The 16,670-nt window shown below is 64.5% G+C and overlaps 2 protein-coding genes and 2 long non-coding RNA genes across 11 annotated transcripts; 2 read left to right on the top strand and 2 right to left on the bottom strand.

Moving 5' to 3' along the window:
• Positions 1-34: 34 nt before the first annotated feature.
• On the bottom strand, positions 35-4,074 carry SIX5 (SIX homeobox 5). The gene is made up of 3 exons (XM_045440837.1): positions 3,263-4,074; positions 1,495-2,306; positions 35-1,351 (listed from the first exon to the last, which is right to left on the bottom strand). The coding sequence occupies exons 1-3, from the start codon at positions 4,057-4,059 to the stop codon at positions 732-734; spliced, it is 2,229 nt and encodes a 742-aa protein (XP_045296793.1). The 5' UTR covers positions 4,060-4,074; the 3' UTR covers positions 35-731.
• Positions 2,957-5,043, top strand: LOC123578179. The gene is made up of 3 exons (XR_006702258.1): positions 2,957-3,070; positions 3,951-4,051; positions 4,315-5,043. It is a non-coding gene; the product is annotated as an uncharacterized LOC123578179 (long non-coding RNA).
• On the bottom strand, positions 4,960-16,556 carry DMPK (DM1 protein kinase). 8 transcript variants are annotated; one of them, XM_045440842.1, is made up of 15 exons: positions 15,174-16,556; positions 12,827-12,918; positions 12,442-12,525; positions 12,257-12,352; positions 11,554-11,702; positions 11,108-11,201; positions 10,612-10,818; positions 10,264-10,527; positions 9,459-9,544; positions 7,796-7,907; positions 6,961-7,142; positions 6,768-6,865; positions 6,558-6,604; positions 6,175-6,264; positions 4,960-5,827 (listed from the first exon to the last, which is right to left on the bottom strand). In XM_045440842.1, the coding sequence occupies exons 1-15, from the start codon at positions 15,331-15,333 to the stop codon at positions 5,675-5,677; spliced, it is 1,914 nt and encodes a 637-aa protein (XP_045296798.1). In that variant the 5' UTR covers positions 15,334-16,556; the 3' UTR covers positions 4,960-5,674. The 8 variants fall into 8 exon arrangements, with proteins under 8 accessions (XP_045296798.1, XP_045296800.1, XP_045296799.1 ...); XM_045440844.1 differs by having other exon boundaries at positions 10,279-10,527; positions 15,174-15,526; XM_045440843.1 differs by having other exon boundaries at positions 6,175-6,260; positions 10,279-10,527; positions 15,174-15,526.
• Positions 6,862-8,542, top strand: LOC123578180. The gene is made up of 2 exons (XR_006702259.1): positions 6,862-7,020; positions 7,697-8,542. It is a non-coding gene; the product is annotated as an uncharacterized LOC123578180 (long non-coding RNA).
• Positions 16,557-16,670: the final 114 nt, after the last annotated feature.

Genomic DNA, 16,670 nt, shown 5'->3' with positions numbered 1-16,670 from the left:
AAGTAATTTAGAAGGGAACCCACACCCCTGGAAGTTCTAGTTGTCTGTTAACTTTATTTTGATTGAAACGGAGGCATAACATGTCCTAGAAAAATAAAGATTTATGATACAAACTAGACACAGGGGTCAGGGTTGCCCCAGGGGTGAGGGGATCTTTGGTCTGGGGCTGGACGTGATCAGGCGGCCTCTAGTCCTGGAGGAGCCTCACCCAGGCCTCCCCGCACCTGCCTCCCTTTTCAGCAGGAAGGGCCCAGCTGGGAGGGGCTGGTGGTCTGGGGCGCGGACTGCCTGTCCTCCACCCTCCAAGTGGTTCTGGGAACGCTGGATGTCAGTGGAGCTATTAATAGTGTTTTAGGGAGTGATAGGGAGAGGGCTCAAGGGGGCTGGAAATCCAGCCACGTGGCAGGACTTTCAGCTCACAGCTAGTACTGGGTTGAGGGGGGCACAGCCCCGGAGTCAGGACCCCCAAATCTCCCCATATACTGGGGACACAGAGCAAGGAGAGGGCTGTAACAGAGGAGGCCTCCAATCCAGAGGACGGTGTCCCTGGGCAGGAGCAGACAGTGGGGAGCCCCCTGGCACCTCCAGGGCTTGGAGAGGTTAAGGGGCCCAGGGATACGTAGTGTGTGGGATCTTCAGCTCCCAGCGGTCATGTCCGAGCGATCCCCTCGTCTGGAGCTGTCCTGGACCTTGAGCACCATTGTCAGGAGAGGCGATGAGGCCCGGCCGGGTCACAGTTCCAGGGGGTCTTCCACAGGCACCGACTGTAGCTGGGTCAGAACCTTGGTCTCGGCTTCCAGCCCCTCATCAACTTCACCCCCCGCCGTGGACCCCAGGAGCAGTCCTTCAGGGTCAGGGTCCGGCAGCCTCAGCACAGTGTGGGGGGCCTGTGTCCCCAGCCCCTTCTCTGCTTCTAGCAGCCCTTCTGTGCCTGCGCTCAGTTCCAGGCCTGCCGGCCAGATGGGCATAGCTGCAGGCGACAGCATGAGCCCTTCCGGCGGGGGCGCCGGGAAGCCCGGCAGGAGGCCGGAGGAGTCCGCAGGGAAGGGCAGGCTGGCGGCAGTGGTGGCGGCAGGGGCAGGTGGCGGCTGTGGCGGCTGATGTGCAGAGAGCGGGCCGAGGGCGTGGACCTCCGGGAGGGCAGGGCTGGGCGCCACTGGGAGGGCTCCCTCGGGCACCGAGATGGCTGCGTCTGGCTTCAGGGGCAGGGCCAGGCTGGGGGCAGGTGGCAGGACCTGGGAGACCAGCATGCTTGTGGGGAAGGTGGCGGTGAGGATGATCTTGCCCTGTTGCACGGCCACGCCTGTCACGATGGGGCTGCCAGACACGGGGTTGGCCAGGAGAAAGTTTCCTGTGGGGACGAGAGGTGGGCCAGGCGTCGGGAGGGTTCTGGGACACACCGCCAGGGACAGGCTGCCCCACCTCCCAGAAGCCCACCGACAGCACTCTCGGCCAGCCCAGCCATCACCCAGGCCCCAGCCAGGCAGGAGGTACCTGGGGCCGCAGCCGAGGGCAGCTGCAGGGCGGTCACGCCCACGCCGGAGTTTATCAGGTGCACGTTGGTAGGGCCCGCGGCAGCCGCCACCTTCACAGGACTGCCCGGCCCAGCGGCTAACAGTTGCAGTGGCCCCACAGCCTGGGGCAGGGTCACCACCTGTGAGGTGGGTACCACCTGGGGCAAGTTCAACAGCGGGGAGGTGGGGCCCAGGCCTGCGGGGTACCCAGGGGGTGGGGAAAGCGGCACCACTTGGGGAGCAGCTACAGAAGGCACCGGTCCCGGGGGCAGAGGAAAGGTGGCGGCCGGCGGAGGGCCGGGCACCACTTGGGGCAGAGGCCCCGGAGCCTCTTCTCCAGCCGGCACTGAAGCAGCCCCCTGGGCCTCCTTGGTCTCCGGGGCCTCGGGCTGAGCCTCCTCTAGTCGAACCTCCCCAGTCTGAGGGTCCAGGACCAGGGAGGTCTTGCCCTCACTGGCCCCCTGGGGACTGGGCTGCGGGGGCGGTGGTGGAGGAGCGCCACTGCCCCCTGTGAGCAGCAGGGGGCCCAGGCTGGAGGCCTCCCCCAGGGCCAGGCTGTTGATGATGACGGGGCTCCCATTGAGGAGCACGGCTGGGGAGCTGCCTGCAGCCAGGAAGCTCCCATTCACCAGGATGGAAGAGGAGGCAGGGCACGGTGCTGGAGGGGCGGCCCCCGCCAGAAATATGGAGCCCTGGGCAGGGGCCTCAGATGCCACTGGAGCCACGCCCCTGTCCAGGTCCTCGGGACTGCGGCTGGACTCGTCCTCAGTCGTGGGGTTCCCGTCAGACTCGCTGGCCAGAGAAAGGATCGTGAGTTGTGGTCCTCGATGCCTGAGCTTCCGCATTGGCCAGCAAGTTGCCCTGCAGGAGCACAGGCCCACCACTGCCTCCCCACCTTTCCCCGGCCCAAACTTCTGTGGCCAATTTCAGGAGGTTATAAAACCTCCTCAGTCAGACCACCCAAGGCCCCCTGAGACAGAGTTTCCAAGTCCAGCATTGATACCTCTTCATAAGAGCCGAAGCTGGCCACATCGGAGGGAGGAGGCCCTCCTCTCCCAGCCCCTTGGCCTCGGGGCCCCAGAGGCTGAGCACTGGGCTGCCCGAAGTCCCCTGGGTCAGGCTGCAAGCAGCCCAGCGTCTTCGGAGAGTGGAGAGGCAGCCGCCCGCTCAGTTCCCGGTGCCTTCCCCCCACCCCCCGGGCGTCAGAGAAGGGAGAGAGGCCGGCGCGAGGGGTGGGAGGGGAAGGGCTTGGGTTACAGGGAAACCGGAGCTGGGGAAGGTTCACGTTTCACAACAAAGACAGACGACGGACCACGCTGTTTGGGCACACAGGGGGGTGGGGGGGGGGTGAGGAAGAGCCTCGGTCAGGGAAAGGCCCGGCAGCCCGCGGGCGTGAAAGATGCCCCCACGCGGGATGGATGGACAAAGGCCCGCCCCCCTTTCCGCAGTCCCCCCGTTTTCTTCACTGCCTCCCCCTGGCCAAGAACATGGATGGGATTCGGGATGGAGCTCCGAATGGAGCAGAGGGAAGAGGTCTCCCAGCCTACGCGACAGAAGTGAGGTCGGGGAGAGGGCCCCGGGCGTGTGCCAGTTCCGTCCACACGTATTCCCTGCGCTGGGGGGCGGGGAGCGCCTGAAGGTGTGTGCAGGAGGTGTCCCCAGGAGCTGGGCGCGGGTATGGGGGAGAGGGGGTTGGTAGGTAGCACGTCCCCGGGAAAGCGGGACTTGCGCCGCCCGGGTCCCCTCACCTCTTGCAGGGCGCGCCGCCGCCCCCGGTCCGATCGCGCTGTCGCCGGTTCTTGAACCAGTTGCTGACCTGCGTGAGCGAGAGGCCGGTGAGCGTGGCCAGGCGGCGCTTCTCGTCCGGCGTAGGGTAGCGGTTGCCGCGATAGCAGGCCTTAAGGGCGGCGCGGGAGCGCTCCTTGAAGCAGTAGACGGTCTCCTCGCCGTCCCATATGGTCTTGGGCAGCGGGAACTTCTTGCGCAGACGGTACTTGTCCACTGCGCCCAGCGCGCGGCCGCGGGCTCGCTCGGCCTCGTGGTAGCGCGCGCGCAGGTAGAGGTCCTGCAGAAAGGCGTGGTGGGCGGCGGGGAAGGGGCGGCTCTCGAGCAGCCGGTAGAGCTCGGCGTACTCGCCTCGCTGGAAGGCCACCAGGGCCCGAGCGCGCAGCACCGGATCGCTGCCACGTAGGCGCTCGGCCGGGGGCAGTGCGCCCAGGAAGCGGCTCAAGCGGCCGGCGTGGCCCGCCTGTAGCAGCGCCTCGCAAACGCACGCCACCTGCTCGGGCGAGAAGCGGAGGCCCGTGGGCGGCTCGGCAGCGGCCTCGGGGGGCGACCCGGGGACGCCCGGGGATCCCGGGCCCTCCGCTCCCGCCGCCGCTTCGCCCGCCCCGGCCCCGGCTGCGGCCGCCGCCTCACCCTCGGCCGCCTGCAAAGTCTGCAGGAGCTGGCGCGCTTCCTCCTCCTCTTCTTCGGTCGCCGCCGCCGCCACCGCCTCCCCCCCAGCCGCCGGCCCCGCGCTCGGCTCCGCAGGCAAGGTAGCCATGTTTTGCAACTTTGGGAAGTTCCTCCCTCCTTCTCCTCCTCCCTCGGGCTTTCCCCAGCCCCCTCCCCCGCCCGTCCCCCCCCCCTCCGCCCTCCCCTTCGCGCTTCCCGATCGCCAACCCCCCGCCGACCCCGCGTCTCCCCCAGCAGTGCCAGGCCCAGCTCTCCACTAGGGTCTCTGTCTCAGTGTCTGTGTGTGTGCCCGCCCCCCTCCCCGTCTGTCCGTGATTCTCCTTTTGTTTTCCCTCCGCCTCAGGCCGCGCTTTTTCCTCCCCCCGCGTGTGCCTCAGGCTGAGGGCCTCAGTTTCCCCATCGGGACAACGGAGAAGGTAACGGGCCGTCCGGGAAGGCTAAGGGCGCGAAGCCGCCTCCGCCCCGAGACTAAGCTTCTGCACGCCTCCGTCTCCAGAGTCCTCTGAAGGCCCCCCCCCATGCCCTATCTCGGCCCGCGCTCCGCCCCTCGGAATTCCCGGCTCCGCAGGGGGGCGGGTCCGGCAGGGAGAAGGGGCGGGGGAAACGGGTTAGAAAGTTTGCAGCAACTTTTCTTGAGCTAGTCGCTGGGACCGAGTCGCGTGGCCCGCGCAAGCGCAGTAGTAGGAGGATGGCCGCGCGCGCGCAGCCGGCCCAACCCCCTCCCTGCCGGCCTGCGGGTGGCACAGCTGGGCCACAGCTGGGCAAGGGGCGGTGCCTCCGGGCGGCTCGCTAGCCACCTCCTATTGGCCGGATGCCGAAGCCACGCCTTTCAGCGTCCCCACCCCCACCCCCAGCCCGGATTCGTCTGCTTGGCGGCCCTGTAGCTTCTTGCCAGGCCATTGGGCGCCTCCACTCGCCTTCCAATTGGCCCACTGAGCAGCCTCGTTCCCGCAACGCGAAGAGAGCGGACACCGCGGAGTCCAGAGCGTTGGGCAGACGGGAGGGCCTTTTATTCGCGAGGATCGGGGGTGGGGTCCTAGGTGTGGAGAGACAATAAATACTGAGGAATGTCGGGGTCTCAGTGCATCCAAAACGTGGATTAGGGTGCTGGGGTCCTGGAACTTGGCGGGTCGGAGGACAGGTCAATAAATACCCAAACTGCCGAGGCGGGCGGAGCCTGCTGTGGCCCCGAGAGCTACGTACGTGAGGAGGGCGCGCGAGTCCCCGAAAAAGCGGGGCTGGCGAAAGCAAAAGGTTCTCGAGAAGGCGGGCGGGGCTCGCACTAGACGTTCGCCGCGGGAAGAGAACATTCCCGGGATAGTAGGGCCTCATGCACAGGGATTTGTGGTCTGCGAGCCGATAGGCGGGGGGCGCGTGGAGGGTGAAAAACTGATGGCCGAGCCCTGGCCCTGCTGTCTCCTCTAGATCGCAGTTTGCCCATCCACGGCGGGGCCTCAGCCAGGCCGGAGTTAGTAGGTGGTTGGTCTGCGATTCTCCCCAGCAGCAACTGCAGCATTCCCGGTTACAAGCCTCCCTGGAGCCCCCTGCTCCTCCCTCCCCGGCCGCCAGGGGGCGGGCCCGGATCACAGGGCTGGAGCTCGGGCGGAGACCCACGCTGGGAGGCGGTGTGAACGGGGAGGCGGTAGGAATGGCTTCTGCGCCGTGCCCAGGTCACCCAACCCTCCAGCTCGGGGTCCTAGGGTTCAGGGGGCGAAGGCGGCTCCCGGGTGGCGCCAGACCGGGGCGAGATGGTGGGCGCAGGCCACCAACCCAGTGCAGCCCAAGGCGGCGGCAGCAGCCAGAGCAACGGCGAACAGGAGCAGGGAACGCGCCTCCGATAGGTCAGGCTTAGGGACCTGCGGACAAGAGGGCGTGATCAGGTCTTGGCGGCACGGCCCCCCGATTGGCTCCTGGGACTCGCCACGCCCACGCCTATGGGTGGGTTCACAATCCTCTCTCGTCCCGCCCCGCCCCGCCCCGCCCCCGCGGGCAGTTGCGGTTGGTCCGCGGGCAAGCTTCAAGTCTCGTCCGAACTCGCCACTGGCTGCTTCCTAGCGGCCTGAGCTGATTGGCTGCCCGCGCATCCTCCCTCCCCGCGGCGGCCCCGCTCGACAGAGGCGCAGCTAAGCAGAGGAGGCTTGGGGTGCTTGGTGCGAGGAGGGGGCGCGGCGGCGGGCGGGCGGGCGTGAGCAGCCGGACGTACCCTGGCAGGGAGCAGCAGGTGGCGGCGGTGCATGGGGCCTGGCCCCACCAGCGGGCATTGGCCCAGAGCCACGGCCGGGGGGCCATCTAGCTGGAGAGAGAAGGGACAGGTGACCCGATCGGAGCCCAGCCCGGCCCGGCCGCCCTCGGCAGGAGGCGAGAGACAGCGAACGGAGTCGGGGAGGGAATCTAGGGAGATCCTAGATGGGATCTGGTTAGAGGCCCGGACCGAGGGCTGTCTGGTAGACGTGGGGCTGAGTGAAGGGTGTCTGCCGTCTGGAACCCCAAAGAGATAGGGTGATCCCTAAATCCGGACGGGGAGACGGGGCCGGGCTTGCAGAGGGGCCAGCAGGCTTGATACAGGGGGAAAAAGAGGGGTCTTACATGGGAAGGTGCATCCGTGGCCCGGGGACTGGGGACCCCCGTGACAGCTGGAAGGAGAAGAGAGAGGCGTAGGGCGCGTGGAGGGACGGAGGAGGGCGGTGGCGCGGCGTGCCCCAGCCTGGGCCCCTCGCCCTCCCCCAGGTGTCCACACACGCCGCGGGCCCACCTCCCCCCGTCGCCCTCGGGAAAGGGGACGGATGGGGGACTCGCCTGCGTCTCCCCCGGCCTGCAGCAGCTCCATCCGCTCCTGCAGCTGCCGGACGCGCGCCTCCAGGTCTCGGTTCCGGGCCTCGGCCTCACGGAGCTGACTGCGGGGAGGGAAAGACCGTGAGCCCTTCCGGACCGGACCTGGGCGAGACGGGCTGCCGACGGTAGCGACCAGCCCCGGCGCCCCGACCCCGACCTGGCAAAGCTCTGGTTGGCTGTGCGGATGGCCTCCAGCTCCCGGCTCAGGCTCTGCCGTGTAAGCACCTCCTCCTCCAGGGCCTCCTGGAGCTCCCGCAGCGTCACCTGGGCCTCCGCCGCCACCGCCGCCGCCGCCGCCGCCGCCGCCGCGGGAACGGCCTCCGGAGCTGCCGCTTCGGCCTGCGTGCGGGACCTGGCTCAGGGCTGCCCGCTCCTGCAGCGCCCAAGACTTGGGCACCGGCTCTAGGCTGGGATCTTCCCTTGTCCTCTAGATCTTTCCGGAATCCCCACAGCTCCTGCAGTGACCCAAGTCTCCTCCTTCCCTAACTAACCCCAGCCCCTGCCTTGGTCTCCGGCCTCCAGTCTGGGCCCTTCCCACCCACCTTCCACACAGGAACCAAAGGGCTATTCCTACAACTCTTACCCAACTTGACCATGGCCCTCCCCTCTTCTCCAGTCCCTGGGCGTCCTCAGGAGAAGGCCTGCCTCACCAAAAGGCCCTGTTTGGTTTGTCTCTGTCTCCCCTCCCCTCATTCTCCAGCCCCCTCTTCCGGGAACAATTCAGCCTAACTACTCTCCTTTCCGGTTCAAGAATAAACCTTTGCCTTGAGGTTCTGTCTGCTGACCAAGGGCCGGCCCCCTCCTCCCGCACACAAAGGCCTTTATTTCTTCAGAGGGATGATTTCTGACTGAAGTAACGTTGTCTCTACTTTGCATTCTCTCTTTCTATCAAGCCAACTCCCAGAGGGCTTCAGGCCGGCAGCACACAAGACCCCGGAAGCCCCTGCCTTTCTCGGATTCTCCCTGACCGACCTTCTCCTCCAGAGACTCACTGTTTCCTCTGGTGGCGGCACCGTGGGCTCTGGGCTGGGCGCCCGCACAGGTGGCTCAGGCAATGGCTCGGCCTCCAGTTCCATGGCTGTGGGGCCTGGGACCTCCTCGTCCCTGGGGAGAGGAAGAGGGCGAGGGGAGGGAGAGCCAGGCCCCCTCAAGAGGTTGTCCACCCCCCTGGGTTTAGAGCCAGGACTCCCTCTTCTGTGGGCGTGGGACAGCCAGGCCCTGAAGGGCCCCTGGAGTGAGGAGGGGGAGGGGCAGGTTGATGGGACGGGTCCCCTTCTTGTTAGTAAAGGCCCGCCCTTCACATGGCCTCAGGCCCCTGGGAGCTGGCCTCTCTGCACCTTCTGTGGGAACCTGGGGTCGAGACACCCATATGCGGGGTCACTCATCTCCCCATCCATGTGACCTTTGCAGACCCCTCTCCTTAGGACTACAGGACAATGAGGGGGACCCCACCCAGCTGTGGCCACCTCCAAAGATACAGTGTTAAGACTGGGTGTGGGATCCCAGGACTGATTCTAGTTCTCTGCACCCCGCCCCCTGCCATCCCCAGCTGCTGGAGGGAGACCCCTCCTCCCCAGGAATATGAAATTGCAATAAAAGTGGATGGCCCCTCGCACCCAGCACTCCCTCTCTGGAAACAGGTCTCAAGGACCCCAGGATCCTGGGCACCCCCCGAGACCACGCTGCAGCTGTCCATCCAATCTGGGTTATAACAGAGAAGACGGGTTAACGGAGTCCTGTCCCCCCCCAGAAAGGAGAGTACCGCACAGTGGCTCATGTTTGGCCTTCCTTCAGGACAAGAAGGGACATTTTGATACATTGTTCAGCAAAAGACTAGATTGGATCACAGCATGTTCTCACAGTTGTCCAGTTTGTCTGTGGGCATGTGTGAGCCAGGGAGCTCCTTTCCCTTGCCAGAGTTTTCTAATTTACCAGTGACAAACGATGTATTGTTTGTATAATTAATGTTTTTAAAAGGCTTTATGATTAGGGGTGCCTGGCTGGCTCAGTCAGTAGAGCATCTGACGCTTGATCTCAGGGGTCATGAGTTCAAGCCCCACATTGGGTGTGGAGCCTCCTTTAAACAAACAAGGGGCGCCTGGGTGGCTCAGTCGGTTGGGCGGTTGGGCGTCCGACTTCAGCTCAGGTCACGACCTCGCGGTCTGCGAGTTCGAGCCCCGTGTTGGGCTCTGGGCTGATGGCTCAGAGCCTGGAGCCTGCTTCGATTCTGTGTCTCCCTCTCTCTCTGCCCCTCCCCCGTTCATGCTGTGTCTCTGTCTCAAAAATAAATAAACATTAAAAAAATAAATAAAAAAACAACAACAAACAAATAAAGAAGTAGCTTTATGGTTATATGAGCGATTCAAAAAAGTTTGTATTCCTTTAAGACTGATTTTAAAATTCTATGCTTCTTATTTTCTAAGATTCTGAGGTCCCGTGACTGGACTAGCAATCTAAAAGTGGACGCCTGGAAGATTCTGGAAGGCCAAGTCTGTGGCTCCGAGGTTTTGCAAGGGAATCTAAAACTTCACAGTACTTACGGTCTGACATCGTAAGGTCCTACAACTCCGGACTCCTAACAGTCCTTGGTCCCAAGACGCTACGCTTCTGAGCCTGATCTCACAACCCTACTGGGAGCCCCTGAACAGCGCTTACCTGAGGGCCATGCAGGAGTAGGAGTAGCCCACAAATGGCAGGTGGACCCCCAGGGGCATGCCTTCCCGCATGTCGGACAGCGTCTCCTGTACCAGAGAAATCCAGAGGTGGAGTGACCTGTGCTCCTCAGGGCTGGTGCCTCACCCCTTCCCAGTCTTGGCTTAAATGCCAGCTCCCCACCCCACCCCAGCTTGGGGCCTCGTCTAAAGTGGTCCCTCCCTCATCTTCTTTCATTGTATCCGGCTGCTTCCCTCAGGGCGCTCTCCACAGTGTCATTCTATACTTCTCCCGACTACACGTGGACGAGGACGGGGACCCGGGGCTGGCCTGGTCCCTGTGGGTCCCCAGCAGTGCCCAGCACTGGGGTGGCTTGTACAACAGTTGAGAGAGAGATGGCCTAGGAGAGATTCCTCTACGGTGTTTTCCTGCCTCACTTCTTATCCTTCCAGGTCTCGGCTCAGATAGCCGAGGTTTCCTCCTCCAGGAAGCCCTCCAAAACTTTCCAGGCTGGGTGGGGAGCCCGCGCCCCCCTCCCCACACCCCCCCTCCCTTGTCTCACCCCTGAACTCTCCCTCTGGGGCACCACTGTCTGGGGACAAGTCTATGTTCCCCACTGGACTGCGAAGCCAGATCACCGCTGGGTTCCCGGCGCCGGGTGGGCACAGAGCAGGCGCTCTGGGGGAGGAATGATTTCAAGACCCCAGGAGATGGGTACTATTCTAACCCCAGCTCTCTGGATGAGGGATGGGGGTGGGGCGTGGGTGGGGGGAATACCCTCTGCCCAGGAGGGGTCGCAGGTACCTACCCCGCCCCCGCTCACCATGGCAGTGAGCCCGTCTTCCACCACATCGAAGTTGCACGTGTCCGTGGCACCCTCGAAATCCGGTGTAAATGGGGGCACGCTGTCTCGGAGACTGTCCCAGTCAAGGCCAAAGAAAAAAGGATGATCCTGGAAATCACCTGCTCCATCCCGGCCCAGCCGCGTCTCAGGAGGACACAGCAGCCGCTGGATGAGGTCTCGGGCCTCCTCAGGGACCCCTGCGTCGGCAAGCGGTAGAGACAGGTGCTCCTGCACGAGGGAGAGGGAGGGCAGGGGATGCTGGCCTGGCGTTACGCGCCAAGGGAGATCAGGGGTTCCTCTGGCCGTGCTCACCTTGTAGTGCACGATCTTGCCGTAGGTCTCAGCCGTGGAGTCGGCGTAGAAGGGCGTCTGCCCGTAGAACATTTCATAGGCGAACACTCCCAGTGCCCACCAGTCACACTCGGGCCCATAGCTGCCCAGCCCGGGCCCGCCGCCCACAGCCTGCAGGATCTCAGGGGACAAGTAGTCCGGGGTGCCCACAGCCACCAGCGACCGCACCTGAGCCAAAAGGTCCAGAGCTGGGCTCGGCCCCGCCCCTCCCAGCTCTGGCTCCTCCCCTCCTCCTAACCACGCCCCGAGTGCTTTAGTCCCTCCCCTTTTCTGTTCTAACCGGGAGCGGCTCACACACTTAAGTGTGGGTCCCCTCCCTGTAACCCCTCTAAATCTGGTCGGGCCCCCACCTCTACCTGGGCGCCTCAGCCCCGCCCCCACACTCTGAGCTTCTGTCCCCCCACCTGCCCCCACTCCTCGTTGGTGGCCGCAATGCCCGAAGTGGCGCCCCACGCACCGTTCCGTCCGCCCTCAACTTGAGGCAGGACCCGAAGTCAGCCAAGCGGATGTGGCCACAGCGGTCCAGCAGGATGTTGTCGGGTTTGATGTCCCTGGGCAAACGGAAGGGTGGGGGTGGATGTGACCCTCCCTCCATCCATCTCGGCAGGTTCCACCCCTCCAGGCAGCGCGGCCTCGGCTCCCACCCTCTTAGGGACCATGCTCTGCAGCTCCGGGCCCCTCCACTCCCTACCCCCTCAGAACCCATTTCCCCTTAGGGGACTCTGCAATTCTGAACCCCACTCCTCTGGCCCTGTCCCCAGTGGCCCCAACCAAGGAGGTCCCTCTGCAGGGCCCGCCCCCTCTGGGTCCCCACCTTTGCGGTACCGTGCCCAGGTGCAACTTTGCTTTCCCTCTCTGGGCCCCGCCCTCAGCCCCCCGCCCCTCAGCCCCTGCTGCGCCCACCTGTGTACATAGCCCAGCCGGTGCACTGAGTCTATGGCCATGACAATCTCGGCCAGGTAGAAGCGCGCCATTTCGGCTGGGATCCGCTCCCCAAACTTGCTCAGCAGCGTTAGCAGGTCCCCGCCCACGTAGTACTCCATGACCAGGTACTAGCAGGGGGCGTGTCATGGGGGGGGGGTCAGTAGCACCCCTCGGCACCGATCGCCGATAGCCCGGGACAAAGACTCCCACAGATGCCCCATCCCTGGGGAGAGACCCCGCAGCCCCAGCCCCAAGAGAGCCCAAGAGATCTCCGAGGCCAAATCAGAGACACTCCCCCCCCCCAAAAAAAAAACCCTAATTTCCCCCAGGATGTCACCGGACAGAAGGAGGGAAAAAGAGAACTCAGAGAACCCCCCCCACCCAGTGCCCAGATACCCCCTGCCCAGTGGCCCCTACACCGACTAGAGAGCTATCCCAGTCCCGGTGAGAGATCCCCGCCCCACCCCCACCCCCGACGGCGGCATCTTTGCAGAGTCCACTAGAATCCGCCCGGGAAAAGAGCCGTAAGTGACATCTCCCCTCCCGGGCAAGGAAGACCAGTTCCTACCACACCCAGAGGCAGCTCCTCATGCCTAGCACTTCCTCTGCCTGACCCCGTCTCGTTAACTGCCAGCCTCGGGGTCGGGGTCCAGCTCTCTAGTCGCCCCAGCCCGGGGCTCACCAGGTAGTTCTCGTCCTGGAAAGCGAAGTGCAGCTCCGTGATCCAGCGCCGGTCCCCGTTCACCAACACATCCCTCTCCTCGCGGAAGCACGACACCTGCGGGGCACCCGCGGGCGCTGAAGCGGGCCGGGCGGGAGTTGGGGTGGGTAATCCTCGCGTCCCGCACGTCCAGCCCCGGCCCTCACCTCGCCTCTCTTCAGCATGTCCCATTTATTCATGATCTTCATGGCGTACACCTGGCCCGTCTGCTTCATCTTCACCACCGCCACCTGAAGGCCGAAACGGGGTGACTGGGGCTGAGGTGGCGCGGGGCGTGGGGGGGGGGGCGGAAACACCCGGGCTCGCTCAGATCGGACTCCACCCCCGACACAACCCAGTCGTGGCCCCGCCCCACCGCCAACGCCACGCCCATCGACCCAAAGTCCCGCCCCCCGCCCCTCTGGTGTAGTTTTTCTAAACTCAGTCATTCATCAATTTCTAAGGACCCGCCCCGAACCCCTGTGTCCCGCCCACTGCGTGAGCAGTCGCGTCTCCCGCTCCGCCGAGCTGCAGTGACAGCTCACGGCTCACCTCGCTGAACGCCCCGCGTCCGATCACCTTCAGAATCTCGAAGTCATCCCTCTGCAGTCGGGCCTCCTTAAGCCTCTCGGCGATGGGCTCCACTGGGGGGCGAGGGGAGGTGAGAACCGAGGCTAACTGGGACTGACACCCCAGACAGGAGGAAGTCCCACCCTCTGCCCCTCAGTCTCCCCCTCTCTCCATCCTCGGTCTCCTCTGTCCCTTGTTCTCTCTTCTCTCTCTCTCCTAGGACTGTCAGTCTCCCAAGGGCTTCCCCACCAAAACACTGTGAGGGTTGGGGACACCCCAAACTGCCCTCCTACAGAAAAAGGTGGGATGCCTGGGAACCCCTTTTTGGGAAGGCCATTGGGCCGGAGGGCCCTAGTGGCTGCAGGTGGAGAGCGCGGGCTCGCAGGACCGACGGGGAAGATATGAGACCCAGGCCTTAGGGGCCCCTGAGCTTCAGGCCCCACCCCCACTCAGGCTGGTGGAGGGAGTGCCCAACAGGCCCACCCCAGCATTCTCAGTCTGTCTCTGGTCACCTGTCTCTGGAACATTCGGTTTAATCCAGTACCTCCAGGTTTATGATGCAGGTGGCTTTGGACCACACTTTGGGAGACACTGGATTTGGGGCTGGGGCTGGGGCTGGGGCTGGGAGAAGGAACAAGAAACACAAAGCCAGCGTGGACCCCCAAATCCCAGGCTCTAGTGTATTCTCTCTGCCCTCAACTCCACAAAGAGGGCTTCTTCAGTACCCCTCACCTACAGGTGGGGAGTCAGGGCCCAGGCGGGTGAAGCGGTCGTCCCAAGGCCCCACAGCTAGGAGTTAAAGGGGGCAGGTTGGGAGGGGGGAGACTGGGATATGGAGAGGGAGGGCGGGAAGTAGCAGACGCTGGGGACTTGAGAGGCAGGACAGAGGGACGTGTGCAAGTGGGAATAAGGGGAGACGGCGTGCGTTATGGAAGGGACAGAGGAGCCCCCCATGAGGTTCGGGGAGAGTGGGCCGCAGGCAGGGAAGAACCAGCCAGGGCCCAGAACGGGGGAGGGAGGAGAGAGCCAAGACGTTGAGCCCTTTTAAGGCAGCAGGAACCCAGGCCCCCTCCCCCGCCCGGGCGGCCCGGCAGGGGAGGGGCCGCAGGATGCTGCTCGGGCCACAAAAGGAGCGCTCCTTATGGGAGAGCCAGACCCCTGCCCCCGGCTCAGGGCTCAGTTTACCCTGCTAGCCCCACTTCATGCTCTGCGAAATCAGGGCTGACAGAGGTACTAAGGGTTGGGGGAGGCGGAGAGAAAGTTCCTACAGGGGCTGAGCGGCCTGGCCTTTGGTCTCCACCTTCCTATCTGTGAAATGGGAGGGACAGGAGTGGGGCCTGGGTCAGAAGGAGATGGTCACAAGAAAGGAGCAAGAGGGAGAAGGCAGAGAGAGACACACGGAGCCCACGGACCAAGAGCAGGCCGCTAGAGGGGCAACCCAGTGTGGGGACCAAGTGGCAGGGTGTCAGAGAGACAGAAAACCCAAGGAGCCTGGGCCCTGGGGTGGAGGAAGGGCCGGGCAGACAAGGCCAGAAGCTGAGGCGGGCACATCTTCCCTTCAGACCTGTCTCCAGGGAGAGACCTGGCAAGAAGGGACTTTGTGGGAGAGCCGGGAGGTCGGAGGTCATGAGCTAGGAGAATGAGTGATGGGAGGGGGGTAGTTAGAGGGGAGTCAGGGCTCCCCATGCAGACCACAGTGAAACAGGGCTGGGGGGGTACACCCAGAAGAACCTTAGGTTGTTCCTCCTCCATCCAGGGGGTGAAGGGCGCTGAGTGGCGCCTGTCTCAGAGCTGGCTCTCCCCCGGGGCCCGCCTGAGTCACCGCACCCTCCCAGTGCCTGGGCACCTGTCGGGGCAGCTGGAGAGGCTGGAGCCAAACACCTGCCCGTTGGCCGCGCCCCTGGCAGCTGCCCCGTGCTGTCCTTTCTGCCTGCCCCTGCGTTCTGGGAAACCAGGGTGGAAGGCCATGGGGCCCGTTTCAGTGGGGGCACCCTAAAATACGGGGCTCCCGGCATGTCCTTAGGCTAGACTTTGTGGAGGGGGTCAGAGGGACCACGGGAAGCTGTGCCCAGCCCAGCCTCCCAAGTCCTGGTTGTGAGTCCTGGCTGTCCTGGCCTCTGCTGACCCCAGCCTGCCCTGCCAGGGTGGCACGGGGGAAGGGGCATGTCACCCTGGGACCTGGCACCGAGTTCCGGGCTCCTGAATGGGAGGCTCTCCCACGTCCATCCTGCCCCCAACCACCAGCCCCCCGTGCCCAGCCCCATCTCCTGCCTCTGCCCTGCCCCCACCGCCCCCCAATCCGGGGGCGTCCATGCAGGCAGGCACTCACCCCACTGCAAGAAGTCGGCCACATACTTGTCCTGGGCCAGGTCGGAGGCACCCAGCTCCTGGTGGACGCCCAGGAGAAGGTCGAGCAGGGGCTCCAGCCCCAGGAAGCCGGGGTCTAGCACCAGCTGCTCGAGCCGCCTCAGCCGCACCTCGGCTGACATGTCGGGCAGGCAGCACCATGGCCCCCTCCCCGGGCCGGGGGCTCGGGGTCCTCCCGTCACGGGGCCTGGCAGCCCCTGTCCAGGCCTCGGGGCTCTGGCTGCATGTCTGCCTGTCCCTGGCTGTCCCCTGGGCCTCTCTGGCCACTTCTCTCTGCTGCTGAGGCCTCCTCCCCTTCTCCCCACCCCTCGGTTCGGCCCCCTCCCGCCTCCCAGCCTTAACCCCTCATGAGCCAGGCCCCCCAACTCCCTCCTCCCAGGGCCCCTCAGAACACTTCGGAGTGAGATGGGGGGGGGTGAAGAATTTCAACTCTCCCACCATGCACCCCCCCCAAAAAAAGGCGGAGCACAGAGGAAGCTACAGGTGTGGCAGATGCCAAAGATGAGCCCTCCCATTCCATTCCAAGGGGGCCAATTGAGGTTCAGAATGATCGGGTAACGCCCCCTTCTCAAGCCCAGGAATCGGGGTGGGGTGAGAAAGGGGTGAGGCCTGGGAAGGGGGGGGGGGTAGGAGGCCAGCTTCGCGGGTGACTCAGCCACGGAGTCAGACTTTGGGATGGTTTAAATTTAGCCCTCAGGACCTCTGCTTTACACGGACTTTTTTTTTTTTTTTTGGCAGGAGGTGGGGAAGGGGTGGTGAGAGAATTGGGAAGGGAGGCCCTCAGGAGCCAGGACCAGGGGTGACCCGCTGGCCAAAGCCTGGGGGAGAAAAGGGAGCCCCCAAAATAGCTCCTTGGACCCTGGCCCCGCAGCCACATTCCTGCCCGGGCTAGGATTAGAAACAGAAACATTTCGGGGGGTGGAGGGCAGAGCGGGAAGACACCACTCCCTGCAGCAGCCGGTCGGACTCTCGCTGTTCTCGGGAGGGCTGGACAGCTCTCCCGGAGGAAACCGCGGTCTCTAGCTGGCTCTGGGTGCCTGGGCCGCGTGAGCCGGCCCGAGGCGGCGGGAGGCCCAGACATGCGCACTCCGGGCACCTCAGGAGCGACCCGGAGGACCCATCAGGACAGGCCCCCCGGAATATCCGACTTGGGCCGGTTTGGGCCCTCTCAAACGGCTCTGAGGGGGGTCCTGGACGGACTTTCTTCTAGAGTTTGGGAGCCAGAGCAACGTCCTCCTCCGTCCCAAGGGCCCTGCCTGGGGCTGGACCGGCTGTGTGTCCCCCACTGAGAGAGCCCCCCTCTGCCCTTCAGTGTTCCGGGCTATTAGAAGGGAGCAGGGAGAGGACTGGGTGGGGGAGAGGCAGGGAGGGCCTAGCTCTTCCTTGTGGTCGAAGTAACTGGATTCTAGGACTGCAGCAAAAGTGCGCACGCACTCCCTCCACACCTCCCGGAAGGGAA

This window comes from Leopardus geoffroyi, chromosome E2 (genome assembly GCF_018350155.1).
Source record: "Leopardus geoffroyi isolate Oge1 chromosome E2, O.geoffroyi_Oge1_pat1.0, whole genome shotgun sequence".
NCBI lineage: Eukaryota > Metazoa > Chordata > Mammalia > Carnivora > Felidae > Leopardus > Leopardus geoffroyi.
Note: the sequence above shows the minus strand (reverse complement) of the source record. Positions and strands in the feature narration are given on the sequence as shown.

What these genes read in the sequence shown, in the direction of transcription:
- SIX5 (XM_045440837.1), bottom strand. Translation starts at nt 4,059, where the DNA reads ATGGCTACCTTGCCTGCGGAGCCGAGCGCGGGGCCGGCGGCTGGGGGG. An exon ending in GGCGGCGCGCCCTGCAAGAG is followed by an intron (nt 2,307 to 3,262) that starts GTGAGGGGACCC and finishes TTCTCTGGCCAG; the next exon opens with CGAGTCTGACGGGAACCCCA. An exon ending in GCCCTCGGCTGCGGCCCCAG is followed by an intron (nt 1,352 to 1,494) that starts GTACCTCCTGCC and finishes TCGTCCCCACAG; the next exon opens with GAAACTTTCTCCTGGCCAAC.
- DMPK (XM_045440841.1), bottom strand. Translation starts at nt 15,333, where the DNA reads ATGTCAGCCGAGGTGCGGCTGAGGCGGCTCGAGCAGCTGGTGCTAGAC. An exon ending in TGCCGCCACCAGAGGAAACA is followed by an intron (nt 7,143 to 7,795) that starts GTGAGTCTCTGG and finishes TCCCGCACGCAG; the next exon opens with GCCGAAGCGGCAGCTCCGGA. An exon ending in GCCAACCAGAGCTTTGCCAG is followed by an intron (nt 6,866 to 6,960) that starts GTCGGGGTCGGG and finishes CCCTCCCCGCAG; the next exon opens with TCAGCTCCGTGAGGCCGAGG.